Genomic DNA, 18,268 nt, shown 5'->3' on the forward strand with positions numbered 1-18,268 from the left:
AGATATTGACACTTTACAACTGACAAGGCTTGAAAGGCCTGACAGTAAAAACCAAAGTAAAAACTGAATAATTGCTAGTGAGTTGAAGACACTTTCAGCAGGACGGACCTGCCTGTGAAGGAGCCTTCTGCACTGCATTTGATCTACCGGAGAAGTTAGGCTTGTGAGGAGAGCAGATTGGTGTAAGCTGATCAAACCAGAAAGGAAAAATTAATCTTGTAACTTTGATTGAATCAGCCTGGCCGTTAACTGGTCTGCATACAAACGAGCTTTTAACTAAGAAAGCAATATCTGAGACTACTGAAGTGTATATATTAGAAGAGATGCTTGAGAAAGTAAAGATTTTGTGGAAGTCCAAACCCAGTGTTCAAAAGCCAGCATCCCTCTCCACATTCTAAAGAGCAATTCAGCCAAGCACCCTATCATTGTCTTGCAAGTACCTTTCCCTGATTAAGAGCAACCTCCCCCCTCTGGGCTAACCTAACTACCAAAGACAGCCAGTTGCATATGTGACAACTCCCTGTTAACTACCTTGAAAGTGCTCCAAACTTCCCCCCTCCCTCTGCCTCCCCTCTGTCTCTAGCCAAAAAGGAGCCTGTCGACACTCTGGGCAAGGAGGGTGAGAAGCAATTAGTTCCTATGAGACAGATTAAAAGAAGGACCCTGATTCGAAGCTACTCTCCCCCCTCCCCTCCCCTCTGCTCACTAACTTACCATCAAAACTGGACCCAATACTGATCTCAACAGCTGAAAGGCAAGCTAAACTAACACAAAAGACCAGAACACCAGATCCCACACCAAAGAACAAAGCCCTATCACACATCCAATCATCAGAACACGGTCTTAATAGTAGCCACAGGGAATATATACCATAATGAATACCCTCAAACTACTCCTAATAATCTATTTCTTAACACTGTTCCACTTAACACTAACCATCCCACTTGCAGAAAGCAACATCATACCCATACTACACAATCATCATAGACTGATCAAATACACCACACCTCATCAAACTGGCAACAACTCAAACAAAGGAAGAACACTTACATGCGAACAACCAAAACAGAAGGGAAAGAAGGGCCCAAACAAACTCACCTTTACAAAGAAACGACAACAAAAGTCCACACAACACCAAATACAGAAGACCCAATCCAAACAATCCAAGTAGGCTATGTCAACGCCAGATCCGCTGTAAATAAAACAGCAATACTAACAGACAGGATCATGTCAGAAAACCTTGACCTACTCTTCATCAATGAAACTTGGATCCATGACCAAAAGGACCCTATCATCCTAGACCTATGCCCTCCAGGATACAAACTCACACACTGGACCAGAAAAGAAAAGAGAGGCGGAGGCATAGCACTAATCTATCGGTCCCACTTTACCACTGCCGAGTCCATAACACCTCAACTTGAAATTGCCTCAATCAGACTCCACAACAAAGCCCTACACGATCATTTGAATTGTGTCTTGTTTTACAGACCTCCAGGGAATTGGAACGAAGGCAGACTAACTTCATGGACTTCATTTCAAATACATGTATAACCAACTCCAACATACTAGTATTAGGAGACATCAACCTTCACTTAGAAGACCCGAACTCTATCAACTCACGAGAATGTAAGGAATTCCTCTGTTTATGGGATCTCAAATGGCCACAAATGCAAGCAACCCACGTCAAAGGGCACACACTTGATCTCATCTCACACAAACTTTCATCAGACCAGAACCTAACAATAACAGATACTAAATGGACAGAAACACCCTAGACCGACCACTACAAAGTAAACTTATCCGTACATTGGCGGAAGAAGGGCTTAAAACGAACACAAGAACACACATCTTACAGCACAAGAAGTCAACTAAACACGAAAACATTCTGGCAACTGATATACAATAACGAATGGACAGCACAGACTCCATATACTACCTCATAAAATGGGATAAAAGATGCAAAAGCATACTAGATGAAACTGCACCCTTACGAACACGAAGCTCATGCAAACATAACAACACCATGGTTCAACGATGAACTGAAAAAGCTAAAAACACAAACCAGGAAACTCTAACGAGCATGGAATAAAACAAAAGATGAACATACACTCAACACATGGAAACAAACACAAAGAAAATACAAATACGCAATAAGACAGACCAAAAGATCATACTATAAAACCAAAATAGGGACAGATTACAAAGACACGAAGAAATTATACCAACTCGTGAAAAAACTCCTAGACACCAACTTGGTCACTACCACGAATACAGACATCCCATCTGCAGATAAACTTGCGAAGTATTTCAATGAAAAAATTGTAAATCTACGCAACATGCTACCTCAGAACACTGACATTGAAAACTTCCTTAATGAGTTGGACCCAACCATTAGAGAATACCCGGCAGACCGGACCTGGTTAAACTTCGCCCTCCTTACCACTGAAACAGTTACCCAGGCGATTAGTAGGTTTTCCAACACTCTCTGTAAACTAGATGCCTGTCCCAGCTACCTGATGAAATCCGCCTCTGACCGCTTCATAGCAGACCTCACATCCCACATCAAGGAATTTCCCCTAAGGAAAATGGCAATATCCTACTCACCCCAATACCAAAAGATACCAAGAAAAAAACAAATGAAATCACTAACTACCGTCCAGTAGCATCTATCCTGTTGGTGGTCAGACTGATGGAAAGCATGGTAACCAAACAACTTGCAGATTATATAAACAAATTCTCAATATTACACGAATCACAGTCAGGTTTTCGCCCCCTCCACAGCACTGAAACAGTATTACTCACTCTTCTAGCCAAATTCAAGCAGGAAATAGCAACAGGCAAAAACATCCTTCTCCTCCAATTCAACATATGTAATGCGCATTCGAGTGCATTTGACATGGTAAACCATAATATATTAATAAGATTATTAGATAAGTTCGGGATTGGTGGAAACATACTTAGCTGGATCAAGGGCTTCCTAACCACAAGAACATAAGTAAAATCAAATTCAAACATATCATCACCATGGAAAGCAGACTGTGGAGTACCACAAGGATCACCGCTATCACCGATCCTATTCAACTTAATGATGACCCCCACTTGCCAAGTCCTTATCCAACCAAGGCCTTAACCCTTTCATATATGCAGATGATGTCACAATATACATTCCTTACAAAAGCAAACTGACAGAAATCACCAACGAAATCAAGCTCAGCGTGAACATCATGGATTCATGGGCAAATGCATTTCAACTAAAACTCAATAAAGAAAAAACACACTGTCTCATCCTCTCATCCCAACACAGCGCAGACAATCCCACAAGTATCAACACCCCAGATCACACCCTTCCTATCTCAGACAGCCTGAAAATCCTTGGCGTTACAATGGACCGTAACTCAACACTAGAGAGCCAAGTGGCATCCACAACAAAGAAAATGTTCCACTCAATGTGGAAACTCAAATGCATGAAACAATTCTTCCCGAGGGAAACATTTTGCAACCTGATACAATCAATGGTATTAAGCCTCGCAGACTACTGCAATGGAATTTATGCAGGATGTAAAGAACATTAAAGAAATTTCAGACCGCTCAAAACACAGAATTGGATTATATTTGGTAAAACGCAATTTGAAAGCACAAAACCCCTCCGCGAAAAACTACACTGGCTCCCAAAGAACGCATCAACTTCAAAATCTGCACCCTGGTTCACAAAATTATCTACGGCGAAGCCCCGAGATACATGACAGACTTGATCAACTTACTAATTAGAAACACATCCGAATCAACACGAATTTATCTAAATCTGCACTACCCAAGCTGCAAAGGACTTAAATACAAATCAACTTATGCATCCAGTTTTTCCCACATGAGCACACAACAGTGGAACGCATTACCAAAAGCCTTGAAAATGACATACGACCACCTAAACTTCCTGAAATCACTCAAAACTAACCTGTTTAAAAAGGCATAACCTACCGATCCAACTTAAATGCTTGATCTCTGCAACACAACCAAACTAAAGCACGTAATGGACATAACACAACTCTTCCGTTCTACGATTCCCTAATGTGGCTGTGCCACATGAACTTTATCGTACCACAACATCACTTTGTATCTGTTCACACTAGAGTCTGCAAAGGCCTCTCCAGTACTATGTAAGCCACACTGAGCCTGCAAACAGGTGGGAAAATGTGGGATACAAATATAACAAATAAATAAATAAATGTACTATTTTCTAGCTTCATTGCATGCACCTTGTCCTAGTATTTTTGGAAAGAATAAACAAGTGATTCACGTCTACCCGTTCCACTCCACTCATTATTTTATAAACCTCTATCATATCTCCCCTTAGCCGTCTTTTCTCCAAACTGAAGAGCCCTAGCCGCTATAGCCTTTCCTCATAGGGAAGTCGTCCCATCCCCTTTATTGTTTTCATCGCCCTTCCCTGTACCTTTTCTAATTCTAATACCTATACATACATCTACCTATCTATTTATCTATCTAAATAGATAGATTCTTTTTCTTAGATGCAGTGACCAGAATTGCACACAGTATTCAAGGTGTGACTGCACCATGGAGCAATACAAAGGCATTATAACGTCCCCATTTTGGTTTTCCATTCCTTTCCTAATACTTAACATTCTATTTGCTTTCTTAGCCGCCACCGCACACTGAGCAGAGGGTTTCAACATATCATTAATGATGACACCTAGATCCCTTTCCTGGTCGGTGACTCCTAATGTGAAACCTTGCGTTGCTTAGCTATAGTTTGGGTTCCTCTTTCCCACATGAATCACTTTCCACTTCCTCACATTAAATGTCTTCTGCCATTTGGATGCACAGTTTCCTAGTCTCATAAGGTTCTCTTGTAATTTTTCACAATCCTCTTGTGAATAACTGTGTCATCAGTGAATTTATTTCTCAGTAGTTATTCCCAGCTCTAGACCATTTATGAATATGTTAAAAAGCAATGGTGTCAGCACGGACCCCTAGGGAACCTCACTGTCTACTCTTCTCCATTGAGAATACTGACCATTAAACCCTACCCATGACTCTCCAATTTCCTCTGGAGTCTTTCATGAGGTACTTTGTCAAATGCCTTTTGAAAATCCAGATACACAATACTGACCAGCTCACCTTTATCCACATGTTTGTTCACTCCCTCAAAGAAATGTAATAGATTGGTGAGGCAAGATTTCCCTTCACTAAATACATGTTGGCTTTGTCTTATTAATCCATGCTTTTGAATATGCACTGTAATTTTTGTTCTTTTGCCCAGCAACGATGTCAGGCTCACCAGTCTATAATTTCCCAGATCACCTCTAAACCTTTTAAAAAAAAAAAAAATCAATGTTACATTGGCCACCCTCCAATCTTTCAGTACCATGCTCAATTTTAAAGATAACTTACATATTACTACCAATAGTTCTGCAAGTTCATTTTTCAATTCTATCAGAACTCTGGGATGTATACCATCCAGTCCAGGCGATTTGCTACTCTTCAGTTTGTCAAATTGCGCCATTACGTCCTCCAGGTTTATACAGATTTGATTCAGTTTCTCTGACTCGTCAGCACTGAATACTACTTTTGGCACCAGTATCTCTCCCAAATCTTCCTCGGTGAAGACTGAATCAAAGAATTCATTTAATCTCTCCGCTATGGCTTTGTCTTCCCTGAGTGCCCCCTTTTACCCCTCGGTCATCTAGCAGTCCAACTGATTTTTTTTTTGCCGGCTTCTTGCTTTTAATATACCTAAAAAAATTTGTTACTATATGTTTTTGCCTCCAATGCAATCTTTTTTTCAAAGTCCCTCTTTACCTTCCTTATCAGTGCTTTGCAGCTGACTTTATGCTGTTTCTTATTATTTTCAGTCTGATCTTTCTTCCATTTTCTGAAGGATTTTCTTTTAGCTCTAATAGCTTCTTTCACATCATTTTTTAACCATGCTGGCTTCTTCCTTCCTCCTTTTTTAATACATGGAATATATTTGGCTTGGGCTTCCAGGATGGTATTTTTGAACAGCGTCCATGCCTGAAGTAAATTTTTGACCATCATTGCTGCTCCTCTTTTTTTTTTTTTTTTTTTTTTTTTACCATTCTCATTTTATCAGTCTCCTTTTTGAAAGTTAAATGCTAACATATTGTATTTCCTGTGTGTACTTTCCAAAGCAGCTATCAAAACTGATCATATTATGATCACTGTTATCAAGCAGACCTGCACCACATCATGCACTCCATTAAGGACTAGGTCTAGAATTTTTCCTCCTCTTGTTGGCTCCCGTAGCAGCTGCTCTATAAAGCAGTCCTTGATTTCATCAAGGAAATTTACCTCCAAAGCATTCCCTGATGTTATATTCACCCAAACAATATTGGGGTAATTTAAATCACCCATTAATAATGTGTTGCCCAGTGTGTTAGCCTCTCTAATTTCCGATAACATTTCTACATCCATCTGTTCATCCTGGCCAGGTGGACAGTAGTACACTCCTATCACTATCCTTTTCCCCTTTACACATGGAATTCCGATCCACAGGGATTCCAAGATGTGTTTTGTTTCCTGCAGAATTTTCAATCTACTTGATTCAAGGCCCTCCTTAACATACAATGCTACTCCTCCACCAATTCGATCCATCCTATCACTACGACATAAGTTGTACCCTAGTATGACAGTGTCCCACTGGTTATCCTCCTTCCATCAGGTCTCAGAGATGCCTATTATATCTAATTTTTCATTTAATTCAATATATTCTAACTCTTTCATCTTATTTCTTAGGCTTCTGGCATTCACATATAAACATTTCAAACTATGGGCTCTGTTTACTTAGCCATGTTATAGGCATGTTAGTGTTTTTAACGTGCATTAACCATGTATCAGCATTAACAGTGTACGCACCTACAATATCCCTATAGGCGCCTACACGGATAACGTGTGCGCTTGTGGGCACGTTAAAAACGCTAACTCACCTTAGTAAGTAGGGACCTATGTTTGTTGCTCCTATTTACATCTTGCTCAGCAGTTGACAGAGTTAATTTGTAACCTTTTGTTTGCTTTCTTTTATTTAAAGACACGTGGTCTACAATGGTCTATTGCATTATAATTAATAATTCTGCCTTGCTAAAAATATTTACCTTGTGGCACAAATCCCTTGGGTAGGATCAGTAAACTGTCTTCTAAAATTATTGGGTTATCAGTATTGTAAATAAACTTTATTTGTACTTGAGAATAAGAATCTAGTCCTTATGTTCTGAGCACATTTCCTTAAACATTACACACTGCAGGTTAGTGCAATTCCCCAACAGACATATCTTTATTACATTATACTTCCACCATTTGTGAAGATTTATTATCTCAGAAGAAACCTGGGCAACCAGCACAGAATCAAGAGAGTTTAAATGTGGAAAGAGATAGTTCGGATGTCTCAGCCTTGTTGAAGATTTCTGACTTTAGATCACTTCAGGAACATTAGTAGTCATGTTAGCCTTATTTTCTGATAGGGAATGGCTACTGAAGTTGTTCTTTATGCATCAGCAGAAATTATTTCTTAATTTAAAAAATTTAGATGTTTCCAGATGTGGCTTGAGAAACTCAGAGAAGGAAGCAGTTCTTGTTGATGTGGCCAGGTGTTTTGCAGCTTGGGGCAGTATGGGGGAGGTTATATCTTAGTGAGTGCTCTAAGTTAAGATTAATTTTCCAGAAGTAGTGTTCTAGTTAGGTCTTTAAAATATTACTTTTTTGTATTTATCCTTTTCCCCCTTTTTCACTGCAATTATTGTGGACTTTAGCTGTTACAGTTGTCTTATTTTTCTCTTTTTACCCCCCTTATATTTAGATACATATCTGGACAGCTTTCTGTACAAGTGATCTTTTTGCTTGAATGATAAATTTCTAATATGCAAATAATAAAGAAAAAAATCAATAAGCCTGGGTCAACCAATCACCAAGTAGGGTTCAATTCAAAATTCATTGCTTGCACAAAAGTGCTGCCACCATTACCATAACCTTAGAAAAGGTATGAAGGGCAGTTGTGAGCCTAAAGGTGACTGCCCTAAACTGAAAATATTTGCCCTTCATGTAAACCACGTGCTTGTGTATGTCCCAGATGACTACATGGAAATAAGACTTGGAAAGATCCAGGGAGATCAACACTCCCCCAGTTTGACCGACGATTAACAACCACAAATTAACTCCCAAATGGGGCAAGCACTGAAGCTTGTCCAACATTCTTCACTTGATGGCTAATTGGCAGAGCAACACCATAAATGCATCTCAACCACCTCCAGAACTCTCTGGTCAGAGGTCACCAGAGCAACTGGCAGGACAGATCCAACCCCCCCTCCCACCACCAACAAAGAGGGTCCCACTGTTCCTCATTGCCAGCGATGGCAGAGGGTCAGTCATTCCTCATCCTCCTAGCCCCCATGAATGCACTCTCATCTGTGCCTTTATGGAGGCAGAAGTAGAGTAACGTCTCTTGCATGGAACTGATTCCCAGAATCTCTGGCCCTTGAACATATTCTTATCCTTGGGGACATATTGTAGCCATGCCTCACCCAGGTCCCTGACCAACTAAGTCCTCCCCGAAAAGCAACCAATCCCCACAAAAAAAGAAACTTAATTAGATGAGACTCAGATCGAATCTGATGGACCACCGCAGGTAACTACTATTGAAGCTAGTTTTGGAAAGGAATGGAAATCATTTTGCCTCCCGACTTCTCTCTTGCGGCCCACAGTACTGCTGCCTCAACATGCACCCTTCCTTGCCAAAATCAGCTCTACTCCCACTGGCCTTGTCACTAATGAGGATGTCAAATCTAATCTGTCCCACATTTGCAACATGACATCAGGATCTCACTGCAATTGTTGGCCACTCCCTTAAGAGCCCCTGCTGCAGCTGACTGATCAAGGACCCTCACATCCATTGCCTGAGCTCTAAGCTCTCTTGTTTCTCCTTAAACCCTCTGCTTCCTTTTAAAAGTCCCAGCTGGCCTTTTTTTTAATTATTTTTAATAAACTTGATTTACAGCCAGTCCAGATTTAACCGCAGAGGCAACTGGGATTAGGGAAGGCAGAAAGAGGCGGGGGAGGGAGGCATGATAGTAAGAAAGGGGGTGGGGGGAAGACAGCAACACCAACAACATTTTTTTAAAGGACACAAGTGGCAGCAGTCCCTTGGGACTACGGCCAGCACAGCCATATGGAGCAAGAACCCATATAGGTTAAGGCTCAGGGGTCAGGCAGGGCACACTCTCCAAATTCAACCAGGAAGAAAGGTCCATGGACTGATCCCTGGGAACACCACAGGGTTATGGGCTGTAGATTGCACCTTTAGGAGTGCAGTCTGTCCTGAGGAATTCTGCTGTACCAATCCAACTTCGGTTGATGGAGGAAGAGAAACACTAAAATTCTAGGCTATACCACTCCTTATATTAGTGATATCTCAAGTTTCAGTTTCCCTGCTTCCATCTGCTGGTAGGGTGACACAACCGAATGATCTGGACTGGTCTAGCAGGATAAAAAATGTATAGTTTAATTAGAGGGAGTCATTGTACCAAGTCATCAGGTATTACTGTGCTTTTCGCTTACTATAAGGCAATCACATATTAAATCAGTTCCAAGCTATGTGGTTCAGTAACTAGGTGTCACTATACAAAGCAACCATTAAGGAAGCTATATGGTTTAAAGTTTCACAACAGAATTTACCAGGAACATGAAATACAAATCAGAATCAAGAGCTTGCCCAGCAAAAACTGGTGCAATAGCTGTAGGGGAGAGAATGGTTGGGAACGCATGACCATATGCACACTGAATTGGAAAGAATTAGCTATGTGTGCATGGGGAATCACTCTATAAATCAGTATGACATGAATGTGTCTACTGAAGTCCATATCACAAGCCCTGCATCTCTTCCATGCAGGCTGAACTCAAAAATGATCTCAGATGGGCCAGCAACCTCAACATAGATGACGTTGCAAGTTTTTACATGCTCTTTCCAGAGTCATAGCTGCCTGGACATAAAGAGATGCAATCTGCTAGCCAATCAAAAGAAACAAAAAGCTGGGTGAATTACTGAGCTAGAGATAAAAGACTCTTTGGGAATCCAAGGTGTCCAAGGCACGCTCACCATTGTAGACATACAGACTGGGGAAAAACACTGTTAGGATAATTGGTTACGAAATATGTTGATACCAATTTAGGATGACGAATGCACAAATCCACCCTATTGTTGAAAGAATTTGTATAGGCAGTATCAGTCACTAAGCTCTGAACATCGTTGAGTCTGCATGTCAAAGCAACTGCCACCAGAAATAAGAACTTCAACTCAGGAACCTAGTGACTCAAAAGGAATCTTCAATTAGCTAGGTTAGCACCACAATGAGGTCCCAAAATAGTGGGAGAAACTAAATGAATTTACCTTCTGCCTGGCTATAATAAATGTCTACCGCACTAGGATGAATTCTGAGTTGGTTTTCAAACATGACTGATAGCTGTAGAAGGTATTTCAATCCATTTTTATATGGAACTGGAAAAAGGGTCTAGGGACTGCCACACTAGATGGTAAAATCTCTTACTGCTTCACTCAACACTGGAATCCCTCAATGCATGTGTCAAAGTGGTAGAATCCTTCATTTTTTTTTTTCAGATAGAACTTTGACAGTGGTTCATCTGAATGGCTTTTAACAATGTTCAACTTATAGGATTCAATGTCAAACCCCAATGTTAGTGCACCTTGTGGGTCTTTTGATGTTGGATGCCTATGTCATCAATGCACTTGGTTGGACAAACTAGAAGAGTACTTTTGCTCAACAGCTAAGGGGACAAACATCTAGATCCTTGATGCAGCTGGTATTCTTCTGTTCATGGTCCAAGGCACAGAGGGTACCAGTTATATGTATCAATCATGCTGCTCCACTGCCCACACTTCTTGAAGCCACTGGGGCTCTTCCGTTTCTAAGAAAAACAACCCATGTAAAATCCACTGGGTTCAAAACCCAGGCTGATGTACTGGTACAAGTCATAGTCACACAAAAAATAATCAAGGAATCTTAAATAATTGAAAATTTAACTGACATTACCCGATGCACTTTTTGAATAAGGTTTGAGAGAAAACAGTGGAGATAAGGCATCTGATAGGCACAACATAAAAACAGAACAGAGGCACCCATCTGATGACACCAATGCTGAAGTTCTCACACAGGTGCAAATATACTTGCTAGAAAGCACTATAAACTCTTGAAGTGCTTTGATACACAGTTTACTACACTGGACTTTGTTTTATCCTGTTTGTCCTCACAGAAACAAAAATGTTAACATCAGAGCTGTGTTGTAGAAAACCACAGCTCCAGAAGGTAGCACAGAACACAGCAAAGTACAAAACAAATATAGGACTTACAATTAAATTGACTATTAGTGGCAACAGCTGTTCAAACCATGGTAGCACTTTCTCCTTGTAACTGCTGAATACTGAATGCAAAATATCCGAAACTTTAGTCAAAATGTAAACATCATTATCATCCTGTAAGAATAAAAATGAGAGAATAATAAGAGGGTATGAGTTTCAGATCCTTACCACAGTTCTCTGCAATTACAGGTGTCCTCCCAATACTTAAATTGTTCAAACCAGTTTACATGATACATTTCAGGACACTAAACTGCAAGGAATTTTTTTTTTTAATAGAGGACCATTCCCATATGATGCATCAAGTCTCTTCTCTTCTCTCCCTCATGTTGAGCTTCAGAAGTTATGTGTGTACCTTGAAAGTATGTTTGCTAAGGAAACACACTTAAAAGTTTAGAACTGGCTTAGAAGATAGAAAATTGAAGAGGGAAAAAGGAATTAAATAAAAAGTCAAAAACAGAGGATCACAATCCCTGCAACATTTGCCTAGAACAAGCTAAAACTAAAGTGCAACCTCATGAGGTTGGCAATTCAGAGGGGAAAATTTTTTTTAAGTGGTCAGGTATCCAAAAGAATTGCTTCCCCTGAAGTTTCAAAGCACACTTACAGGGGAAACATACTAGAAACTGAGCCCCACATTGGATTAAGACGTCTCAAAGCCAAAAGCTCTTTACATCTGGGTACTTTTTGAAACATCAGGGAAAATGGAAGGTTTTAAACCTAAAAATAATGCCTCATGGTTATGAAAATAGCACCCCAATACACAATCCCAATCTAATGTCAGAGCAAAAGCAACTACCAGTTTCAGTGGTGGAGTGGCCTAGTGGTTAGAGCACTGGTCTTGCAATCCAGAGGTGGTCGGTTCAAATCCCACTGCTGCTCCTCGTGATCTTGGGCAAGTCACTTAACCCTCCATTGCCTCAGGTACAAACTTAGATTGTGAGCCCTCCTGGGACAGAGAAATATCCAATGTACCTGAATGTAACTCACCTTGAGCTACTACTGAAAAAGGTGTGAGCAAAATCTAAATAAATGGCAAAACAATTGGCACCCAAGAAAGTTTGCACAATGTGCGAAACATCCAGACTGCCTGCCGACACACAATATTCTGATATATAAAAAAAAAAGTTTCATTTGTTGTTCAAACATAATATATTTTCTCCAATGAAAGTTTGCTCTTCAATTTTCTATCTTCTTGCTTTCTCTTACCATATTTGATGTCTAAGAGTGCTTACCATCAAATTATTTACTATTTTGGTTTACTAATATTTCTAATTTATTTCTTATGGGATGCTATTTCCTACAACTGTGTATTCATATGCAATGTGTATTGGATGAAATGCAATAAATAAGCTCTACATAGGTTTCCCATGCTACAAAAAAAAAAAATACACAAGAGAGAGCAGAAACAAGTATCATGATGGACTACCACTACTAGGAATATGTGTCATAGGGAAGTCCAGAGGGACATGAGCTGCCCTATTTCTGTGACTCCATTCATGAAATTACCTCATTTGGGGTCCCAAACCAAAGTCTGGAAACCACTGCAGTATGTACTTCTAAAATACTATAACATACATAACCAAATGCAATTAATTTGAGTTACTCCCTACAGTTAGTATAAGAGGGCAATTTTCAAACTGCCCCTTGAGTGCAAGGACCACACATGCTTTTTACTTGTAGGTACAAAGTGCATGTGGAAACTTGGACCTATTTTTGTGCAGGTAGAATTTGCTTAAAAGACTGCCTTTCAGACTACCCAGTCTATGCACATACGCTTCCACTTCCAACATGAATGTATCCCTAGGAGCAACTCCTTCCAATGAAGTTGAAAGTACATCAACTGTAACTATATGGAAGTTGGACAATATTCAATTTAAGCAGGTAACTTTTTTTTTACCTTCAAAAATCATATTGATAATTGATCTCAGTGCTTAAAAGCTATCTTTTACCAAAAGTGGAAGATTAAGTGGCTTACTTCATCTTGTAGTGATTCTTCAACTTGCTCATCATAGTCTTCATCTTGCCGTTTGACTTAAAAAACCAGAACAAAACTAATGTTAAGGGCGGTGCACTGAAATGAAAAGTGCTCCAGCTCCAATAAAAACCATTACACTAATTATGCAAGTTTTTACAGACTGCATCACAGCCAAAATAGGGACCTGGGAAATCAACATCACCACAACATACATATCATCATAATTTTCATAAAAGCCCAACCAAAATCCTAAAACAATCAAGGCTCAACTCCATAAAACAAACTAAAAAGCATAATAGCTTCAACTACCTTGCATTCACAATCAATCCGACTCTTCAAATAGTGGATTTTTAATTTTTTTTCTGAGAAGAAAGTAAGAGTTTGGATTTCAACTACCCAGGAAGCTTATTTCAAAAATTGGGGTGCAGCTCCCTTTAAAGACAAATTCATCATCAGCCTCATCTCTGACATAAGGTACAAGTAGCTCATACCGATAAGCATAAAACCCTACTAGATCCAAATTAACACACAGAAGCCAGCAATTTAAACATTTGCAGATCAACAGGAAGTCAATGTAAAATGATCAGAAAAGGTGAGGCCTTATCCCATCCCTTTTACCACAATGTAACCTGCTGCTGCTGCTATTGTCTGCACAAATCACTTCTTTAGACAACTCATGTCAAGATTTTAATGTAACAATGCATGTTAGCTAACAGCATCTCAAAGAATAATAGTTTCACTGTATTCCAAATACAACCCTTTTGTGCTGCTCAAGATCTGATGGGTTTTTTAGGAATGAGCAACATCAGTAGTACAATCTTAAATTTTTTTTTACTTACCCTGTCTTATCTCTTGATTTTTAAAGTGTTCTTCCAGCTTTCCTTTCAATATTCCTCCAAGCTCTTCAAAATGTTCACTGTTAAGGCATCCATCTCCCATTACTTCAATACACTAGTAAATTGAAACATTTGTTATTAGCTACCTTGTATCATATTATAGCAAACAGACACCTGACATATAGGCTGGGATCTGCACAACAAAAAATGTTACTTACATGTAACTGATACTCTGGGTTATGTGACCTGTCTCCATGGGAAAGGGTAATTTTATGAGTGACTAGAACAGTATATACTTGGGTTTTTTTTTTTACTAAGGTGCGCTAGCATTTTTAGCTCATGTTAAATGCTGAGACACCCATAGGAACATAATGGGCACCTCGGCATTTAGTGACAGCTAACTTTTAGGACAAGATAAAAATGCTAGTGCACCTTGGTTTAAAAAAACAAAACAAAACCCTAAAATATTTATAAACCTATCCTAGCATATATAACTACATAAAGTAGTTGATAGGAAATAGCATTTCAAAAACAAAAGCATCATTTAAGCAAATTTTATAGAATATAAGATGTAAAAAATGTGGAAACAAGTATCCTCCAAAATGCAATCGAGTCTTTCTTTAATGTTCTGAACACTATATAACAATCAGTATGAAGGCTATTCTCCGGTTTTTAGAAGTCACCATTTCTGTGGATGCTATACACTGTATGAACAAGTTTCCCTGGTCCAGTATCACATTTCATTGAATTTGAGTACTGTACTTGAGAAACTACAAGTATGCTTTATTTCTGCATCAGATGCCTATAGTTTATTCTAGATACATAAAATCACACAGGCTATAAAACATTGTCCAAAATATGGTAGCTCAGACTATTTCTAATTGAAAGATGGGAAAGCACTTGGTCAGTTGTCTCAACTATATGCCTTCTGGAGCAGGAATGGATATTCTGTTTAAAGTGCTAATTTTTACCCAAAAGATTTTACACACAGGGTATCCCATCTATTTGACAGGGATCTTTCAGGTTTAGTCAGGGTTCACTATTGGAAGGTCCCCAAAACTGGAGAACCTGGGCATTCTCAGTTGTTTCACCAAGTTAGGAAATAAGCTTTTGTTGATGTGAGAACTGAATTGAATTATTAAGTTGTCATTAAAAAATTGAAGACCTGTTTCTGGGTTAATGGGGTGGGTTTGATGTTTCTGAGGTGAGCAGTTTTTAGTTTTCATTTTCTTTATAGAATATATTTTACAGATAATTTTTATTTTTATTTGATTTTATTGCTTACTGCATTTAATGCCTGCTCATACTTGTAGTATGTAAGACTTTTTAAATAAATAGAAAAAAAGTGATAGAACTCACATGCAAAGAAAACTGAAGAGCCCACCTTGTTTATCATTATCCATTGACCAAAATGTTCTTTGACATTTATGATTATCCAATCAGCATATCTATTTTCAAGATACAGTGCACCTTTTCATTACCATCATTTCAACTATTTGATCGGTTCCTGGTCTTAGACATTATCTAGTCTTCAAAGACATGGTTGGGCTCAAAGCATTTTGAGAATTCTTAAATTCTTTTTCTTTGTTTTCCCAGTACCTGCATGTTGCTGATCTGATATTTTTGGTTATTTTCCACAATGGGCTATTACTGCAGATGTCCAATCCTTTGATACCCACTGAAAGTGTTGAAGAATTACACAGATCAATGTCTAATCACTCTAGGGAACGCTCAAACACCAATGTGATAGTTGCAAGCGATATTATCAAAGCATTATTTATTTATCTATTGTGAACATTTATATCCCGCATAATCCCACCAAGGCAGGCTCTATGTGGCTTACAATGTTAGGTGAAAAGTACAACACAATAGAAGTAGTGCAAAGCAGAGAATAAAGTAGATGAGGGGAAGGAAGGTGGAGGTGCAGAAGATCAAGCAGCTGAGGAGAATGATCAATCACATAGGTAGGTCTTCAGGTATTTCTTGAATAGGCTGTGATTAGTAGTCTCTTTTATCATTGAAGGCAGAGCGTTCCAATAACGGGGACACTGGAAGCAAAATGAAGAGGCAAAGAGCAGCTTGAATCTTAAGTTCCTGCAGTTAGGAAAGTGGAGAATGAGGTAGGTGCGAGATGACTGCACGGAATTTCTGGGTGGGAGGTCGATCAGGCTGAACATGTAGGCTGGAGCGTCCCTGTATACAATCTCGTGGGTAAGAGCACAGACTTTGAATTCAATCCGCTCTTTGATCGGGAGCCAGTGGAGCTTCTCACGAAGGGGCGTTGCTGCCTCAAATCGAGATTTGTCAAATAGCAGCCTCGCCGCTGTGTTCTGCACTGTCTGGAGTTTCTTAAGGGCATGCTCCTTACAACCAGTGTAAAGTTCATTGCAGTAGTCGAAATAGCTCAAGACGAGGGAATGGATTAGTGTCCTGAATAGGGCAAATGGTAGGTACTGCCTGATACGCCTAAGGGACCTCATGGACAGGAACATTCGCTTCATAAATGACGAGACTTGAAGCTCAAGAGTCAAATGGGGATCCAGAATGACCCCAAGGAGTTTCAAACTTGCTGCGACAGGAATGGAGAAGTTCTGCGCAGTAACCGTGCCCAGTATAGACTTGTTGAACTGGGAGGAGAAGATGAGGCACTGCGTTTTTTCCTGATTAAGCTTAAACTTGAATGTGTTAGCCCAATTGACCATGATGGTGAGACTGTCCTGAATTTCCGCTGAGATTTCAGCTATGGAAGACCGGAAGCGGATGTAGATAGTCACATCGTCAGCATAGATGTATGGATTCAGGCTATGGTTGTGAAGGGCCGTTGCTAGAGGTATCAGCATGATGTTGAACAGGGTAGGCGAAAGGGGTGAGTCTTGAGGAACCCCACAACGAGATCTCCAGGATGGTGAAATAGAGGACTGGACTTTGACCCGATAGGATCCGCAAGACAGAAATTCCCGGAACCAATCCAAGACAGTACCCCCAACACCATTTTCAGCTAGTAACATGAGGAGATTGTGGTCAACCATGTCGAACACGCTCGACATATCAAACTGAAGAAGTAAGATGTTTTTTCCAAAAGACAGCTCCTTTCTAAAGTTGGACAGGAGAGTAACCAGTACTGTCTCGGTACTGTGGTGAGGTCGGAATCCAGAATCGAAAATTTGTCCAAATAATCAGCAAGCTGAGAATTCACCAAGCTTTCCATAGTCTTGACGAGCAATGGGATAGTAGTGACAGGGCGGTAGTTATTAATAATACAAGGCTCACACTTCGGGTCCTTCGGGATTGGTGTCAGTAGAATATGGCCGTGATCAACGGGGAAGCGCCCGCGCTGGAGCATGTAATTAAGATAGGATGTAAAGTCAGCAACAAAACATTCCGGCACCGATTGCAGCAGGTAGTTAGGGCAGCAATCCAGCTTGCAGTGCGTACGTGAAAATTTTCGAAGGGCCAGAGAGACCCTCTCAGTGGTAATTGGCTCAAAGGTGGACCAATGACGGTCAGCTGGGCAAGGGCCATGTGCGGGCGCAAGGCCTTGAAGGAAGGTAGCAGCACAAGAGGAGCTTAGAGGAAGTGAGTTCCAAAGTAGAAGGATTTTTTTTCCTGAAATGGTTGGCCAACTGGGTCACTGATGACATGCCCTCACTTGGCGAAGTAACTGGGGTGGTGTCAAGTAAGGAATTCAGCTGACGGTAGAGCTTCCGGGCATCCAACATAGCCGTTTGAATTTTTTTCTGGTAGAAAGCTCTTTTGGCCTGTTTGAATGCATATTTTGTAAGTGCGAAGTGAGAGCTTCCAAGCTTACAAGGTGTGATCGCCTTTAGACTTACACCAAGCTCTTTCCAGTCGTCTAGTTTGTTGCTTTAGCACTTTAAGTTCAAGACTAACCAAGCTTTAGATTTGTAGTGGAAGGAGAATTTAAGTTGCAAAGGTGCAAGCCCAGTGGTATGCTGGAGCCGGCTCGCACGAGCCGGTTGTTAACTTTGCTCGGCTCTTGCGAGCCGGTTGTTGAAACGCGTGAGCCGGCTCTTCTCCTCCCTCCTGATCCGGTCCCAT

General features: G+C 40.2%; 1 protein-coding gene across 1 annotated transcript in view; it reads right to left on the bottom strand.

Moving 5' to 3' along the window:
- Positions 1 to 18,268, bottom strand: part of IPO5 (importin 5) — a 358,310-nt gene that overhangs the window by 120,492 nt on the left and 219,550 nt on the right. The window contains 3 exon segments of the mRNA XM_030201357.1: positions 11,390 to 11,512; positions 13,374 to 13,429; positions 14,213 to 14,324. Coding sequence (XP_030057217.1) covers positions 11,390 to 11,512; positions 13,374 to 13,429; positions 14,213 to 14,324 — 291 coding nt within the window.

The sequence above is a fragment of the Microcaecilia unicolor genome, chromosome 4 (assembly GCF_901765095.1).
Source record: "Microcaecilia unicolor chromosome 4, aMicUni1.1, whole genome shotgun sequence".
Lineage (NCBI taxonomy): Eukaryota > Metazoa > Chordata > Amphibia > Gymnophiona > Siphonopidae > Microcaecilia > Microcaecilia unicolor.